General features: G+C 44.1%; 1 protein-coding gene across 1 annotated transcript; it reads left to right on the top strand.

Moving 5' to 3' along the window:
- The first annotated feature begins 13,489 nt into the window (after positions 1 to 13,489).
- GRPEL1 (GrpE like 1, mitochondrial) lies at positions 13,490 to 18,314 on the top strand. The gene is made up of 4 exons (XM_084267060.1): positions 13,490 to 13,572; positions 14,428 to 14,596; positions 16,141 to 16,222; positions 17,784 to 18,314. The coding sequence occupies exons 1-4, from the start codon at positions 13,502 to 13,504 to the stop codon at positions 18,128 to 18,130; spliced, it is 669 nt and encodes a 222-aa protein (XP_084123186.1). The 5' UTR covers positions 13,490 to 13,501; the 3' UTR covers positions 18,131 to 18,314.
- The last annotated feature ends 370 nt before the right edge of the window (positions 18,315 to 18,684 follow it).

Raw genomic sequence — 18,684 nt, forward strand, 5'->3', positions numbered from 1 at the left:
ATTATGACATTCTTGCATTTCATCTAAGCTGGTTTACACCTGTGTAGCTTGCATCTGCTTCTTTGAGTTTGAGTTTATACCTACGTTTCCATGGCACAAAACTAACAAATATAAACTAGATTTTTAGCAGGTGTCTGGAGCAGTTACTGCCCTAACACTGCCCTATAGCTGCATTTTGCCATCTCTGGGCTGGAAGTTATTCCTGCATCAGAGCCAACAAGCCAGAATGTGTAAGTCCTCCCCATTTCTTCAGGGCAAGGCCAAAGCTCACCTTAAACCATACCAGTCATGGCTGGAGGTACACTAACTGATTCTGCACCAACTCACACATTTACCACTTCGATGCTCTGCAGCAGGTTCTCTAACCTCATTCTGAGGAGTATAGCTGCCCCTTTACCCACCGTGGATAGAAGGGCTACCTGTAGACTAGCACTGACTAAATACTGGTTCACTAGAGCCCTTTCAAATCAAACCAAAACTGAGAGCGCAGGTAGACCAGTTCTTGCTCAGAAGCTAACATTTTGGAACAGGCTGCCCAGGGAAATGGTTCAGTCACCATCCCTGGAGGTATTGAAAAGACATGTAGATGTGGTGCTGAGGGACATGGTTAGGGGTTGGGTTTGATGCTCATAAAGGCCTTTTCCAAGCAAAATGATTCTATGATTTTAAAAACCGCAATGATAATTGCTTGTAAATGCTTCCTTAAAAACAAGCAAAATTAGGTCTGCTATATATAGAAAACAGGCTGTGTACACCCCACACAACCATTAGGAGTTCTGTATGTCAGTTAGCACAAATCCCTTTTCCCTGTGGAACGACCTCAGACCCCCACAGACCACACAGCTCGTTGCAATTTTCCGCAACTTAAAATAAGACAGAAGTGTCCAGTTTTAGTAACTCACAATAGCAGTGTTTTGCATTCAAATTACAGTGGTACAGACAACTCCTACTGCAAACTCACATTAAAAAATGAGCGTATTTGTAATGCCAGAAGTTGTTCCTCTGTTCCAAGCTAGGACACAGCACTGCCATTTCCAGGGGTTGTGGAGATGATCCTAACTGATGCAGCTAGATAGAGGTGACCATGCCTGTCTAACAACAGGACTCCATTCTTCTTACCTATGCTATCCATATTGTCCTGAGAATCAACACAGAATTTTGCCTACTACACTGCCAACTTCCATGAATATTAACTTCATTAAGGAAGGACACCTAAGTTACATAACGGGGACTAAAATTTCTGTGAAGGAAAGCCTGTAAAACATGTAAACCAGCAACAAAGCTATTAAAGCAATTTCACAGTAGAACTCAAGTTAAGTGAAAGAAATATTAAGCTGACTACACCAAACCTTTCTCTGTAATGTCTGAATTGCTTTCAAGTGAACTCTTCTTGACAGCAGTTGACATTATTAGGAAGTTCCACATTTTAATTCAACATTCAGAGCTTGAAAAAATATCAATAAGTGTCTATCTATTTATTTCCCATAATTGCTAGAATTTAAATGAAGGTGTTACAATATGAATTGAGGTCCCAGCTTGGTTATTGTAAAAGTGCTGAGAGACTCTGCTGCCATGTTACAATCAAGAAGTAAATTCCACGTGGAGATACTGGCACAAGAATGTTTCTGGATTTGTTGTTATTACATAACAGGTTAGGAGAGACCTCCATTTTTATTAAGAGGGTAGGGAATTCTGCTCACTGACATTTTTCCATTCCATTTCCCGAATGGAAACCTTAATTTATATAAAAAAATAAACACTGTCACGAGACTTCACAAACTGCATGCTGCTTTATAATTTATTTAGAAATCCAATAGGGAGGGGAATCTGACAGAGAGAGTGACCTTTGCCTGTATCTATAATTAATGGTTTAGAATTTCGTTTTTTTAAGTGCATTTATTGATTTGTAGACTACAAACAGCACAACACTACTGGGTTGCAAGTAACATTCTTCTGTTGTAAGGTATCGCTGCAAACATTAGAGAAATCAATTAACACAAAGCCAGATCAGAACCTTGTGAAAAACTGAATGTGGGTCTGTTAGAAGCCAAGTCACCTAGGACATATTTTGTGTACTGACAAAAGGATGTGAGATAATGTCACTTCTTACTGAATAATCTCATAGAAATAAAAGAAACACTGGTTTTGTGAAACATTTTAAGACAGTAAATCAACCAGCATCAAACAGGAAAAATGGACTTTAGTTCCAGATACACAGAAAGTCTGAAAACAGACAAGGTGAAATAAAGATCAGGGCTTTTGGGAGCCACCTCAAAGGACAGGATACTAACAGTAAAGGCTGTATTTCAATGGGTTACAAATCAGCAGAATCAAAGTGGCTTTTCCTGAAAGAAGCAGAAATAGAAGCATTCTTCCTTCTGAAATCACTACAGAAATGCATCAAGCAGAAAAGCTCCCTCCTGTGGAGGAGGGACATACACCCAAAATCAGCTTTCCTAAGTCCTGTTCTTGTGAAGTGGTTTTAAGGTTTCATTCTACAAAGAACCTGAGAAGACAATGCTTTTTAACAATTGCAGCTGAAAGAACCAGAGACACTGAACTACTCAGACTGTTTACTGTATTCAAAAAACCAAACCAAACCAAAACAGTATGATTCCAACCAAGGAATGAAGAACCAGAAAGTGTCACATCTAATGCTGTAGCCACTCTGGTATGCTGTATGACAACACTTGTGACACATTTGGAGTCTTAATACTGTCAAGGTTAAACAGAGTTAAGAGCACTTGTATTTTCACAAAATGATGTCATTAGAAAGTTCTGTTTCCTTTTAATATAAGGAGCTTTGGTCCTTTAAACAGAAGTGATCAGAAAGCTTTCTGTGGAAGTATGAAGCTTTACTAGTCTCCTGTCATTCTGCTGGCACCACTGTTCTAGGAAGGGGTGAATAGAGCTGTTAAACCAGTGTATATATACACGTGACCTTCAGCATGCAGTGTTTTTTCCAGCAACCATGAAGTGTCTACAGTGGTGACAAGTTATTTTCTGAGTAATCTTGTATGTGTATATATATCACAAGATGATATAAGGTTTCATGTAGTAATCTTACTCAGCTCAGTGAAGTTAGCGTGACATATGCTGCTTTGTGATATAGAACGGAGTGAAATTGAGTTTTATAATATAAGTCCTGACAAAAATAGTAAGTGAAATGCCAGTAGTGCAATGAAGACGGGGCAAACAGAGCCACCATTATGGGCTCCGTAATATCTCAGACACAGTCCTTGATTTTTGGAATTAATTTCACTGGGAAATGGAATGTCTGACAAGACACAGAGGTGATTTTAAGAGGGCCATTGACAGAAGCGACCTCAATTTAACATATCCGCTGAAAGATAGTACCTCTCATCATGGAGCTGCTTCTAAAATCACTCTTCAGTGACAGCATCACACATGAGTCAAAGTCCCAGGGCAAGAAAACAGCCTCATAACTTCCTGCTCCAAAAGTACATCCACAGTGAGGAATTAACGCTCGGTCACAGTATCAGGGACTTCGTGGATGAAGAGAAATTCATCGGCAATCACAGGTTACACAGAGAAAAAATACTCCAGTGGCTAAAACTACCAACAAAAATACTTGTGATGCCTCACCTCCCAAGAAAGCAAGCAGAATCAGACCCACTTCACCAGCAAGCTAACAGAGGCTGAAGGATGTGAGCTTTAGAGACATGATATGGCTAAAAAGGTGAACTTGCAAGAACTTCCTGGCAGGTAACTGACATTTGAGTAACTGGGAGTTTTCAAAAATCTGCCTAAAGTTACTTGTTTAGCACAGTTAGAGGCCAAGTTGTAACTGAACCGCTGGGAAGCCAGCCCTGTGCTGCTCCCTGCCTTGAAGCCGACCACGTCTCTTCACACCCTCCTTTTTATACTGGATTCAGCTGAGCCAACTGGTCATACTGGGATGCAAAGAGCTGACCACAAATGGTCTGGAAATGTAAGGAAGGAGTTTAAAACTTAAGCCTTGGTTCCATGTCATCTCTAGTATTAACTTTCAGCAGCTTATGTCTGACCTCCTATTGTCTTTGCTTCACAGTCTAAATACCCTATCTTCCTGTGCCCTTCAGCACTAACCTCCTTCCTAAAACACATTCCTTTTCCCATTTTTAACCCTAAATATAATTTCTACCACCTCAGGAGCAGGAAAATCTCCAAAGCACTTCTAACATCTCAGTTACCAGCTTTCTCATGCTTTAAATTAATATTTACGATGTTAATAAAAAATTCATATTTACCATGGCAACCTGTATCATACATATGCTGCTGGTGAGAGTGAGAAAATGTATTAAAAATAAATAAAAACAGGCAGAGAAATGAACCATATACATTTCTGGATACGTGGTATTGCCAAGGGAGGAGAAAAAAATGAATCAGCTCCATTAAAAATACAGATTTTCACATAAATACAAAGGAGACAGGAACATGAAATGTTGAGAATGAATTATGAATCTTCAGTTTACAGAGAACTTGTTCAATTTGGGTCTGTACAGCCTAATAGGGAGAAAATGAATAATCTCAAAATAGAAACTGGCTGTCAAATCTCAGTTTGGTCCTACTTCTGTGTAAACCTTGTATTTCTCTATTCCTTTCAGAAACATTTATTTCATTAAAATAGAAGCTTTGGGAAAAGTCCTATCAGCCTATTTCTTTTTCCACCAACTGTTTCTTTTATAACCACAAAATATTCTCATACAATGATAGAAACTTACTTATTAAAATATCAAAGCTTCTTCCCCACCATCACCCCCCCTTGATTTCTGGATACTTTGTAGAAAATATCAAGCCTGAACATGGCACCAGTATAACCCCAGTTTGTTTCTAAAAAAGGCTTCTGCCTAATTAGGTATGTGGTGAAGCATTTCAGATCAAGTGTGTGGTAAGAAACAGCATCCTTCCTCTGAAATGAGCTTCTCTCACCCACCAGAAGGCCACAGATTCAAGTTGCAGTGCTCTTCTGACTGTGCTGGCTATAATCAGGCAAACAGTTGTGGTGATAGACACAATTTACGTGTGTGTGTGTGTATTCCACTGAAGGGAAAAACCTCTGCTCCAGTGTAGCCTCTCCTAGAACAGCAACGCAATCACAGCAGGTCACTCTCATGCCTAGCACAAGTAACTCTGCTGATTTCAGAAAAATTACAGCAAGGATAAATTTAGCTCTGCACAATAAAAATGAGAACTCTACTGCAGCTGAACAATTGTCTGTACCCTATCTTCTCTGAGTAGACATAAAACATCAGGGGAGGAATACTCAGGATGGCTTGGGTTTTGTATTGTTATTCTTGATGCCAGTTACTGTCAAAAAATAGACATATTCACACAGCAGTAAAAAACAATCACTCCTATACTTCCTACTCTTCTTTATTCAGGGAAAAAAAGTATTAAAACAGCATGAAGGACTATTTTTAATATAGGAATTTTAATACAGGATTTCGATGGACTTACAGGAGTAAGTTTCTCTTAATCAGAAGCTTGCATTTATCTAGGTTGCAGATTTACCTGAAATACAATTTCACCTGAATATACAATAAAAATGTATCATGAAATGCAAGCAAAAACTGATGAGCATACAAACCCTGTAAAATGCCATCTTAGCGTGCTCAGATTAGATGCACAATTCCATTTGAATATTTTTGCTCACATTCTTCATAAAATTTATTTGGAGTTTAAGATACTGCTACTTTTCTATGCCAGTTGGGCACATGTCATTAAAACTAACTAAAGAAAATGAGAAGATGTGTCACCTTCTGAAAATGAGCTTGGTGTCATCAGCCAGGATTCTTTCCAAGGCAGTCACACTGCTCAGAGGCTGGCTGGACATCAGTCCCTTGGTGAGAGGTGGTCATTGCCTTTGTATCAATTGGTGGGCTTTTTTCATGTTTCCTCACCTATCAAACTGTCTTAATCTTGACCCACAAGTTTATCTTGCTTCTGCCCTTCAGATTCTCTCCCCTATTCCTGCTGGGGGGGAAGACATAAGCAAGTGGCTGGTGGTGCTCTGCTGCTGGCTGGGGTCAACACATTGTGCAAACAGAGAAAGATAAATGTAACCTCTCTCTCCCATGCAGTGATTCTGCCTGAAAAGCTGAGACTGCCTTAAGTCATCACCTAACTTCATCAGCGTTTTGCACTTACCTAGTGAACTGCAGAGCCCTTAGAAAGGTAGGTAATATCTGAGAAGTAAAAAGCTGGGTAAATTCGCTTGCTGCCTCAGAAATGCCCCAACTGGGAAGTGATTCCTTACAAACCATGAGCTCTAACAAGGAAATTGCCATTAATGCATAAATATTTCCTGTGCTATGCTCTTGCTTGACCTTGCTTGAGCTGTGCTGGCCAACTGCTTTCATGATCTACAGTGTAGTTGGAGTTTACTGAAAGGCTGGCTCTGAAACACTGTTATTTGCCATGTGGAGAACCATGAGAACGGATCCTCTCAGCCTGTCGAGCCGTCTCCTGGCAGAAGAGTGCAGCATCTCTTTTACAGTGCTCAGAGGCACCTCTGAAGCCTCAGCTTCTCGTTTGTGCACTTGGTCTTGTATAAAGGTATTAACAGTTGTTGCTGAAAAACAACCACCAGCAGTCCAAAGCGACTCCTCCTGCTCCCAACAGCAGAAAAGCTGTCAAACCAATACGCAGACAGTCACTAATGTGTCCACAGAGTAGTACAGAGCTGTACCAAGATACAAGCTGCCTCAGATACTACTGGTTGCTCTCCAGAAGCACCACCAGCTCAGAAGTAATTAGCATGACAACATACCGTGACAGGTTTACAAGCACATGCAGAACTCTGGTTCTTCCAGACTACCATAAGCATTCTACCTCTGCAAAGTTAGCCTGAGGGGATCTGTCAACAAACATTGCTGTAACAACAGCACAGATCTACCCTTTGGGTTCGGTGCATAATGCAGAATTAGGAGGATCAACACATTACAGTTCAGAACTGCAATATAATTTAACAGGTATTTTTTCTCTGTATTTACCCCATTTTACTCAAAGTAACTCCAAGATAACCATACTTCTCATTTTCCTCAGCTTCTTCAAACTAACACGCCCCATTCCGAGGAGGGAGTGGAATTTTATAGTTATAACAGTAATTTTATTCGTTCAGCCTTTGCCAGCCAAGACACTTGGGGAGTCACAGGAAAGTAATAAACACATATTTTAAAAGACACAACAGAAATGTAATTTTTAGAGTAGACTTAAAATACAAGTTAAGCAACCAGGAAAAGGTGGTCTAATAAACTACAGACAGTACTAGTCATAAAAAGCTGTTTGCTTTTTGAAATGGAAGAGTCTGCTTTGTTCAGTAATAAAGATGAATTAAAAGAGAAACCATGGAGGGCAGGGATTCTCCACCTTAATGCTTTACCACACCACAAGCACAGCTATTAAGCAACTAATATCATGACAGGAGCAGGGGCTAATGACACCATCTCTAGAAATGAAGACAGTGCTGCTGAAGCAATGCTTACTATCAAAAGCTGATGCTGCTGTTGATCACAAATCGCGATGACATCTTAAGCATGGATAGTTTGAGCAAAACCAGAGAACAGCCAAGTAAGCAGAGATGAAAACAGAGTGGCAAAGGGACTCCTCTGCTCCAAACACATCAGGCCTGGGGATGGAAAGTGCAGAGCAGAAAGTAAAAGGGGAAAAAGAAAGGACTGCAAAAGCCTGGGCAAAATCAAAGGACCAACTTTGCTCTAAAGGCAATGAGAAGCAGCTTATCCAGCCTGAGCAGAGAACAGTGCGGGGACTAGGAGCTGGTAATGGAGTCAGTAGGAGAGATTACATCATTTCAGCTACAGCAGAATTCCTATTTAACAGCATGGAAGTACAGGTTCCCTTCCTGGTATTTTATTCTATAAACATCTTGCACAAGCACATTCACAGTACTGAGCCAGTAATTTTCACCTGGTTTCTGACTGATTAATAACACATTAACCTGAGCTGATTCATAAATCTGAGGTGACCTTTAAAAGAGCAGTGGAAATACTGTGGGTGACAACTATTAGAAAACTTAAAGGCAGCCAGGCTCTTGCTTTCTGAACAAGCTGCAAATAGTGTGAATGTAAAACAATGGCTTTCATTCAGTTGTCCGTACCTGCTGTGCACAGGTTTTATGTACAAATGAACCCCAGAACCTGGAGTTATACCACAGCTATCAGCAACAGAACCCAACTGGTTTTGAGGAAAATCTGCCAAAACAATTTCACCAGCCTAACTTTAATGATGAAATGAGGTCATGTAACAGGGTTGAAGTTGTGCCATCACAGATTCTCATGGAAAGGGAACCAAAGAGTTAAGTAGTCATTTTAGGGACAGGTTTAAGTCCAGGTTCAGAGACTGTGACCTCTAAATAAAGCACCAAAACCTCATGAGGTAAGTCTTATTTATATGGCAGTCAGATTTTTGGAACTTTTTATTCTGTCCCACTATTTTTCAGCTATTTTCAGCCAAACTCTTTGTCCCCATTCTGGCCAAACCCACCCAGCTAGATTAAGACCGAATGAAACCCAGCAACAGTCCCGCAGGAGTGTTCACCCACTCACTAATTGCACACAGAAACACCAGGGCTTGAATACAAGCAGAAGATAATGATTTTGAATTTTGCTTTGTACTCCTTGTATTCATTGCTTTTCAACAGCCTCACACAACGTCAGCAGGATGCTCATTCCGGGTGCAGGAAGGACAGCCTGCCGCTGAGGCTGAACTGTGAGTCAGAGCACTAGAGCATCACGCCTCAACAGAGCCCCTCACACTGGCCCAACCAACCATGCCGTTCAACATCCTGTCAGTCACCAGGAAAAATATGTAAAAAGCAAGGGAGAAACATTTGCACAAGTCACACTTGAGCAATAAATAGCCAGGCCTCAGGCTTTTACAGCAGCACTGGCAGCTGATGTGCCTAGCACCTGGCTTGGCAGTCCTTCAACCGTACAGCATTCCCGTCGACTAATACAAATCACTTCCACACAAGGGCAGCAGGAACGGGCCCACAGCAACTAATTCATCAAATCTTAAAGGAAAATTAAGGAAGAAAAAAACGTAGATCTGAATGTCAAAATACCATTCCAGTAACAGCACTTCCATTGTTAGCCTCTGTGCAGAGACAGATCCCAACAACTGCTGTCTCCGTGGCAAATCTGAATGTGACAGAAGACAGCTGGACTCCTTTTCTACCAACATATTCTGCTAAGTTCAAAGGCAACAATTTATTTTTAGGAAAAATATTAAGAAAATCCGTGACAACACACTAAGAGGATCACAACTAATTCGAAAACTCTTCCCTCAAAGCTGAATAAATTTGTCTCAAGGTGGAAAGCTGCATCAGTAGGACAGAAGATTGCTTCCCCTGCATTTCAACAGCCTGGTTCCCACTGGTAACTAAAGCAAGATCGACAATACTTGATTGACAGAATTTTTTTTCCACTTTTCTATCTCCAGGAATGTTACAAGACATACATGAGTACCCCTGATCACACAGGGGCTAAGAGGACAAACCCTAATAGAGGGGCAGACTTGTAAATCCTTGGGACAGCAGATGACTTATGCAGAAATAGTACAATAAACTGTCGCAGAAACTGTGGCCTGCTGCCTTGGGGAAGGATTTCTTCAATGTCCTCCCAGGAACAGAACTTTTTGTTATTCTAAATTGCTCTAATTAGAATTCTTCGGTGCCCTGTGGCTATAGCTATTAGATTTCCAACACAGCAGCAACTTTCTCCAGGCAACAAGATAGTTACAAAATGTACCTTTCAAACTAGTTAGCAAAAAGCTATGGGAACTCCAAAAGCACTCCTTACAATCAGAGCAAGATGCATGACTCCGGATTTTCAGCCTAAGGAGAAACTAGGCAGGAAGCAGGTATTAAATATTCACTCCTGGGAGAGATTTCTTAAAATGTTTGCATTAAAAATGATAAATTCTGAACCTACAGATTAGCCATGTTAGTACTGCTCTAATTAAAGGCAAGAAAATGGTATCTCCCTCCCACACCCCAACCTGCATTTCAGGATTTAACATTTCTGGATTCAAGTGATGATTTCATTTTTCCTGCCATCTGTCTGAAAGGGATCCAGGCTATAACTGATCCTCAACCTCAACAGTCCTTACAAAGAACAGGTTTTTACTTACTCTATACGTAAGGATCAGTCTCTTAATTTTACACTACGCATCTTACAGCTAAATGGAGTTATCTGAGATCTTTTCTAAAGGGCACAGGTATGAATAACGAGTTTTTCTTCACTGCTCTATAGTTCAGTAACAGTCTTACAGTTAAATTAACTTTTCTTTTTTTTAATTTGATTCGAGTATTTCCTGGTGACTGGTGTGAAAGGTCACTGCTAGAATATTTGGAATATTTACAAAGGAGGTTTATTGTTGGGGTTTTTTTCTCCTTGCTCCCACCATAGCTTAATATTTGGCTGTGATTAGGATGACATGTAATATACCTGATCAGAGCAGATATGATACCCTTTTGCTTTTTCCCATAAAACATTAATAACATAGTTCATAATTGAAACACAGGTGCAATGGCATTCTGTTTGCTGGTTGAGTATCAATAGACTACATCTCACAGCATTAGGAGAACCAGCTCTTTTAAGAGAAACAGAAATGCCTTAATTTTTCATTTGTCTTTTCAAGCCCCAGCCTTGCATTACAGCATTTTTCATCTCTACTGAAAGTGCAATGTTAATAATAAAAAAGAAACTTCTCATTCAGGTGACATTTTGAATTTTCAAAATATCACAGCAATTCCCTCGTGCTCTCTAAACAACTCTCTTGTAAGATACTGAAAGATTACTGCTCCTAATTTGTAGTTGCAGCAATGTGGAAATGAGGTGACATAACTGCCCAAGACCACGAAGTGCACGACAAGAGAAACCACAAATTCCATCCAGAGCACCCAATGCTACCAGTAGACCACAGAAATTAGAGTCCAGGGTCACTTTTAACCACATCAAGTTGAAACACAGGAGCTGGGTAAGGTTTTAGAATTCAGGATAAACATTGCTTATCATCAAATCCTATTCAAAGCTGGTACTTATGTGAAGAGCAAAACACTACTTGAGATGAAGTGGCCTGCTCAAGAACAAAACCATTTTGTCCCTGAACATCCGTGACTGACAACCAAGTCAAGCAATAGATGCTGAACACTCATTAGTTGAATTAAAAGCCCCAATTAAAAGCTCAACCCACTAGGTTGCAACTGCAAGAATGCCATAGCACAAGTCAAAGCACAGCATGTCAGAGTGGGGCAGTACTTACAGCCAACATCAGTCGTGATGCAAACAAGCTCCACACACCCTTGTGTGATCCTCTCTTGTGCTGCACACGCTGTTTAGTCTTCACCCCACCGGTGCCTGTGCTGGCTGGGGGGGGTTTAGACAGCTGTTCATGTTGAGAAAATGACAGCATTCATTCTCACTGTGAAGTACCTTGAAAGTTTGCTTGCAGAAGGCCTGAGAACTGTCATTTGGGGTAAATGGGTCATAGTACCAGACAGAGCTCGTTCCAGAAATCCTGAGTCCAATGTATTTCACTCAGTTATTAATGAGACAGGGTGGCAGTGGGCTTTTCTCAACCTTTTTAGTATCAGTTCTGCGATTTGATGATCAATCATTAATCAGGCACAACTTCCAGAGGTGGCAGGCAGCAGAGAACGAAGAAAGGCTGAAACAGGAACCTACATGCTCAGGGTGTTACAAAAAGACATGCAACAATAAAGATGAGATGGGTAGACTGCCTGTCTAGGTTTTGTAAGGAACTAATCATCAGACACGAAGATCCACTTAATTTCTCTGTCTTGTCTCTTCATGGCTTTCTGTGGCTATCTTTTTCTGCTTGTTGTCTCTGATCCTTCCTCAGCATTATCAGCATCTTTCACAGATTTCCTCAACTACTTCCCCTTTTTCTGAGGGCGAAGCTTGGAATTTGTGGCTTACCTCCTTTCAAGAAAGCAGATGCTGACAGCGCATGGCCTAAACCCCTTTTCTCTCTGTGTTCTGTATAAGCAAGCCATTGGGCTGTAACAGTGTCACATCACATGACAGAGATCATCAAAATATTTAAAAAAACAAATGGACAGCAAAACTCTTTGCTTCTTATCTTAAAAGATGTCACCTGTGGTGGCCCAAGAGTGTTTACTGATATGCTTCTACCTCTCTGGGTGATGCACTCAGTCACATGCCCAGACTTGGCTGGCCCTGTGTGGAGCCAAGAGTTGGACTTGATGATCCTTATGGGTCCAACTCAGGATATTCTAAGAGGAAAAATCCACATCCATGTGAGAAAACAGGAGGACTCCTTGGGATCTACAGTTGAGATCACTGGACTTCTTAGACCATTTATGCTGCTTTCTTCAGATCCCGTGAAGCATCATAGACAAGCAATCCTGCCACAGACCATGCTGAAACCTGGGTGCACACTGCCAAAGTTTGACTAAACTTAGCCAAGTCCTAACTTCTGCAGCATTCTCTCATGGCAAGCCAGAAATGTCTTCCACAGCTTCTTTTTTAGGAATACTTTCAGATACACTTGAATCTAACGTTTACTGAATCCGCATTATGGAGTCTCTATCTTCTCTAGCCTTCAGGTTTCATTCGGAAAGGGCTCAAATGCCAACAACAATCAGGTTTAACAGCTGCTGTTCAGGCATCTAGCACTCACTATGGGGCTGTAACCACAAATGCATGGGTTTTGGGGTTTCCTTTTTACCTTTTAACAGGATAATGACAAACTAATGGACCCTGATACCGAGGTTAGGAGTCCTCCATGGACCACAGAGCCTCCAGGACCACGGAACGCTGGTTGGCACGAACAGCTCAGGCGAGCAGGTGGCAGCCGCAGTCTCTACAGACACAAGGTGAAGGCCTCTACCTGGCGGTTTGCACACAAACTACTGCCAGATGCCACAAGGTCCTGCTAATAATTAACATTATTAGTGCAATCTTCAAGTTAAAGCTTTTTCACGTGGGAAAGACAAGGCTTGTCAGAGTCCTGCAGCCACGAAACCGCCTCCAGCTTGTGCTGACCAGCTACGACAACAAAGAAGCGACACCTGGCCAGCACCCGGCTACCCCCGCGGGCTCCCGCTCCCCAAATTAAGCCTCAGCACGCCGCGGGGGAGAGCGAAGCCCGCACAGAGCCCAGGGCAGCCACCGCCTCACCCCGTCCCTCGCAAAACAAAATGGCCGCCAAAGCGCGGGACTCGCCCCCAAGCAGCCTGCGGCCACGCCCACTCGCGCGCCACCCCTCGCCACGAGGCGGGGCGAGCACTCGGCACACGAGCTCCCCGCCACGCCCCGGAAGAGCTGCAGGTCCCGCCCCCCTCACCTCGCCTGTTTGGCCCGGGGCGCACATCCGCCTTGCTGATTGGCCCTCGGCCGCTTCACTCTTAGCCCGCCCGCTCGCCGATTGGCGGGCGTCTCGCGGAGGAGGGCGGCGGGGGCGGGCTGAGGCGGTCGGTGGGCAGGAAGGCGCTATGGCGGCCGTGGCCCAGTGCGTGCGGGGCGCGCTGCGCCCCCGCTACCCGCTGCTGAGCTTCTCCCTGAGGTGAGGATCGCGCCGCGTCCGCCCGGCCGGCCCCGGGCGCGCCGGGACGGGCTCACGCCCGGGTGCGCGCTCCCTGCGCGGGACGGGAGGAGCGCGGGGCCCGGCCCCGCCGCGCTGCTTCAGCCTCCAGCCCCGACCCTCCGGCTGGGCTGGCGCCGCCTGCCGCGGGCTTCCCGGGGAGAGCGTCCCGCGCAGGCACTGCGGGACCCTCCGGTCCCGGCCTTGTGTGTTCAGGGCCCCCAGGCTCCCTCGGGTCAAGGCGGGGGGGTGGGGGGTGCGCGTCCAAGGCCTTGGCCGCGCCGATCGGCCCGCCCGGCCCCTGAATCGCTCTGCTCGGGTAGCTCAGCCCGAGAGACGCGAGGGGGGGATGCGCAGACGCCTTGGCGGAGGCGCCGGACGCGGCAGCGGCTCGGAGGGCGCGGTGCCGTGGCGCTCTCAGCCCGGCAGCCACCCGCCCTTCTCCTTGGCGGGGCTGCTGGGGCGCCGTTGCCGGTGGTTGCGTCACATAAGCCGGGTTTGCTTCTCGACGGAGCACGGCGAGGAAAAGGAGCTGGGCTTCCCCCTTAAAAGGGTTGTGACTTCAAAGTGAAGCCTGTAAGGGACGCTCAGAAGGTGCTGCCCAGTGCTTACCTTGCTGCAAAGTTATTTTCTGGGTGGGCTCAGGTCAGTTCCTGCTGATTAAATGTTCTGTGATCAGTTACCACAGACTAATTGCTGTAGCAATTAGTGCTTTCAGGTGGGAACGATGTAGATGTCGACCTGTCAAATAAAGTATCTGGTGTTTCCAGAAAAAAACCCACTAATGTCTTACAAAGCAAGCAACTGATTGATATTGTCCTTGTGTTTTTGCCTCAGGACTTCTCCACGACCACTTTGTGTAGCCACACAACAGAAGAATTCTGGCCAGAGCTTGGATGAGGACCGGAGTCAGGGCCACAGCGAGCAGAAGGCTGAACCCAGCTCTGCTGAAAAAATGCTAACTGAAGAAAAGGCCAAACTGGAAGAACAGCTGAAAGAAGTTACTGTAAGTGTCTTCTGGCCGTCAGGTTGTGTACCTTACCCGCCACCTACCTAAGAGTGTTCATTACAGTTGGGATACAGCTGTGTGACTGCTGTTCAGTTAGTCAACAAAAACCTCCAACTTGATTATTTAAACTTAAGGGTAGATGTACTGTTACAAGACCTGATATTCATCCCTGGTCCAAAATTAAGCTTTTGGATGGTTTCTTTCTGATCTCTGGATGGAACTGGACCTTCTCCAGCCAGTCAATTCGTAACAGAGTTGCTCCTGCTTCAGTTCACTTAGGTTTTGCTCAGTGGAGAAGTAAGTTTTGGAGTCCCAGAGGAGCGTTTGAGTGTGTCTCTTACGTGTGTATTTGTAGGCTTTTATTGATGTGTGCCCTGTGTGTAGGCTCTCTGAAAAGAGCTGCTGGCTTCTCAAAGGTCAGGGTTAATGGTGCTTAGCTTTTACATAATGGTGTACTTATTACACACTGAGGAAGTGGGAGTTGCAACCTCTGTCAGAGATCCTTTCAGACACGGGGCCAAAGCCTCATCTTCCCCCTGTTTGACCTAATGTATCTTGTCTCCTCCCCTGTCTGTGACTTCAGCAGAAGGTGAAGGGTGCCCTGAGAGGTGGGAGGTTAAACAAAAGCCATGCTTTCTGTGCAAATGTCTTTATAGAATGTTTGAGAGGTAGCCCAGAACCTACTGTAGAAGCAGGATCTATGGATCATAAGCGGATTGAGCTTTGTCTGTGTTGCCCTTCCCAAAGCACTGAAGGACAAATCTGACATGTCATTTAACATCTCTGTCAACAGCATTTGCTGTTGGCTACCTGATGTGGCTTCACAGTCAACACATCGACTGTTTCTTTTCTGTTTTGACATACTTTGCTGGCATGTGAAGGTCAAGAGTACTTAGAGAGGGAGCCCAGCATGGAGTGGTGGCACAAACAGGTCAGGGGAGCAGTGCCTGACCTTGCAAGAGGTGGCAAAGCTCTCAACCTGAAGTAGCTCAGTGGATCGAATTTTGTTCTTAGTAGATCTGCTAGGTGGCAGCGTAGCTAGGAATAGACCAGACCTTAACCCCAATAACAGAGGAGCTGTTAGACTTCACAAACTGTGAAGCCTGGAAAAACTGGAGGACACTTTGTGGTGTGTGAGGAGATGGAAGCGATGGCTTGAAGGTCGTGGCTGGGTTGGATCTCGTTTGCCATGGCATCACGATGCCTTATGACTGAAAAAGGCTTTCAGTGAACACACCAGGAAAAGCAGAAATCTTTGATGCCTAAAAGTTAGTGTATCTGTGGAGTTAAACATTTCTTCCAGCTAATCTGTTGATGAATATTGGGAATCTGGAAAGCCATCTGAATTGCTCTCCCTCACTGCTCTCTGCACTGGAGTGAAGCATGCATCACGTTGTCCTCAGATCACTCTTCAGATGGTGGGTTTAGGCTATGTAACTGTCTGAAATGCTGTTTTATGTTGAATACACTGTTTTGAATTACTGTCAGCTACCCAACCAGGAGTAATGGAATCTCTAATGTTACTGGTTTATCTTCCTTAGGACAAGTACAAGCGAGCCTTGGCAGATGCAGAAAACGTGAGGCAAAGGAGCCAGAAACTTGTGGAAGAGGCAAAGTTATATGGTCAGTGGAAGCACCTTCTCTGTGTTCTCATAATTTCCCAGGCTTTATATTTCCTGGGTCTTGAGCTGACTGTCCCACAGCTTTGGCAAGTTGTCCTTCCCAGTGATTCGGACTGCTTGGTTAAAAAAGGCATCTGAAGCAGAGAGGTTTGAACAGTTCTTCACTCTGCAGTGAAATTGTAATCTCACTAGACAAGGGCAAGGCTGAAACTGCTGGTCAGCAGCTTTACATTTTCTTTAAATTTGGTGTCTGATTTCCTACCACATGTACTGCACTAGTAGATAGTTTTTGTAGGGTTTGCAGCCTGAAGTTTGCCTTTTTCATGCAGAAACCTGAACTAAGGGCACAGAATACTAGCTTTCCTTCTGCTTTGGGGTTTTTTTTTTTTGTTCTTGGTGTTTGTTTTGTGTTGGGTTTTTTTTTTTGCCTTTTACATTTGAGTAAGTGTTCTGATTTCTGAAGGCCACAACCTTCAGATAGGAGTTTTATATTTAGATGGGTGGATTCTTTTCAGTGGTAGGAACGTACAGTCACTGGCTATGAAGAGTGCTAGAAGCACATCTTTCTTCAAGGGCAGCCAGGCTACTCACCTCTGGCTTTAGAATCATAGTATGCCCTGGGTTGGAAGGGACCCCAAGGATCACAGAGCTCCAACCCCCTGCCACAGGCAGGGACACCAACCTCCAGGCCTGGAGCTACACAAGGTTGCCCAGGGCCCCAGCCAACCTGGCCTTGAACACCCCCAGGGATGGGGCACCCACCCCCTCTCTGGGCAGCCTGTTCCAGCCCCTCACCTCTCTCTGGTGATGCTTAGGTGGTGTCTTGGGAAGGGGAAAAATAATCTAAAATGTGAGACAAGCTAAAAAAATACAAGAAGGCTACAGAAGTGCAGTGCTGTTGGTCCCAGGCTTACCTCTAGGTAGAAATGTGTAACTCTGCTCATTTTGGTTTTTCATTATTTCTGCAGTTTGCCTTAAGTAAGGTTGGTGCAGGTTCTGACAGTGTGAGCCAGAGAGCAGCTTCAGGGCATGAGCAATCCTTAGCCAAGGAACCACTTGGTGTTTGCAAGGAACAGCTGCTGACTCGGTGAGAGTAGTTTGCAGTGGGAGAGCTGAGAGTTCTTTTCACTCAAGAAGTAATCCCTGCTCATGTCTTGGACTCCTCACTGGTCTGACTACATGCTTTTTGTCTGCAAGTATCTTTAGCACAACAGATTAAAGGGTAGGAATAGGGCAACACAGTGCTTTAACCTTGAGGTGAATCCCAGGATGAGAGAGACATGAGGGAGTTCCATTAAGCTATCTGAAGCTTTTGCTGACTTTGGTTAGAATTTTAACTGTTAATGCCAGGTCATCAGCATGGCTTTAGCTCTTATAAGTTGGAACACATTTTCTCCACAGGATGTATTTCCCCAGGCACTTAGAGTATCATCTCTTGTTAAAAACATAAAAGAATGCAGATTGTCACTGCAGGTTTTGGAGTTGGATGGTGGTTTTTTGGCTTGTTTTTAATGTTTGTTGGCCTCAGTGGACTAACCCCATTCCCTTTTATTTCTTCTTAGGGATTCAGAGCTTCTGTAAGGACTTACTAGAAGTTGCAGACATTTTGGAGAAAGCAACAGAAAGCGTTCCCAAAGAAGAGATTAAGGATGAGAATCCTCACCTGAAGAGCTTATATGAAGGCCTTGTCATGACAGAAGTACAGATTCAGAAAGTGTTTAAAAAACATGGCCTGCTGAGACTGAATCCTGTGGGAGCCAAGTTCGACCCCTACGAGCACGAGGCGCTGTTCCACGCTCCCGTGGAAGGGCAGGAGCCGGGCACCATCGCCTTGGTGTCCAAGATCGGCTACAAGCTGCACGGCCGCACGCTGCGGCCCGCCTTGGTGGGGGTTGTGAAAGAAGCTTAGCTGCTCAGCCTGAGAAATTGAAATGCCATACAACTATTAAACAGCTGGATGGGGGTGGGTTTTTTTTTTTTCTTTTACATCACACTTGCTCCTTCCTCTGCCCCCTTAGAGGTAGAAATGAAATAAAATGAGAAGCAACTGGGGCGTCCCAGTGAAAATGAAGCAACCAGTGACATTCTCCTGCTTAGTGGCCTTCAACATCACTGTTCCCAAAGCTCTCCTCTTAAGTGTGACATACAGGAGCCATTAAGCCCTCTAATGCTTTAGGTGAGATAAGATTTTTTACCACTACCATGACTGAAGGTGCATTAAGTTGAACAAAGCTGTCACAGGCTTTTTGCAGTCTCACGTTCCTCACTGTGTGTAGATTGAAATTCCAAGTAGTGGGTGGCACACTTCCTCTTGTTGTGTAGAGCCTAATGCTGTGGAAGTGTGTGAGGTAGTGCAAGTAACCTGCCTTCTGCCAGTCTCCATCAATCAGCTTTTACACACTGCCCTTTTCTGCCTGTTCAGAAATCATCTCTCAAGAAGTGAAGTTAAAACCTTTATGAATT

Source organism: Gallinula chloropus, assembly GCF_964237585.1.
Source record: "Gallinula chloropus genome assembly, chromosome: 7".
NCBI classification, from domain to species: Eukaryota; Metazoa; Chordata; class Aves; order Gruiformes; family Rallidae; genus Gallinula; species Gallinula chloropus.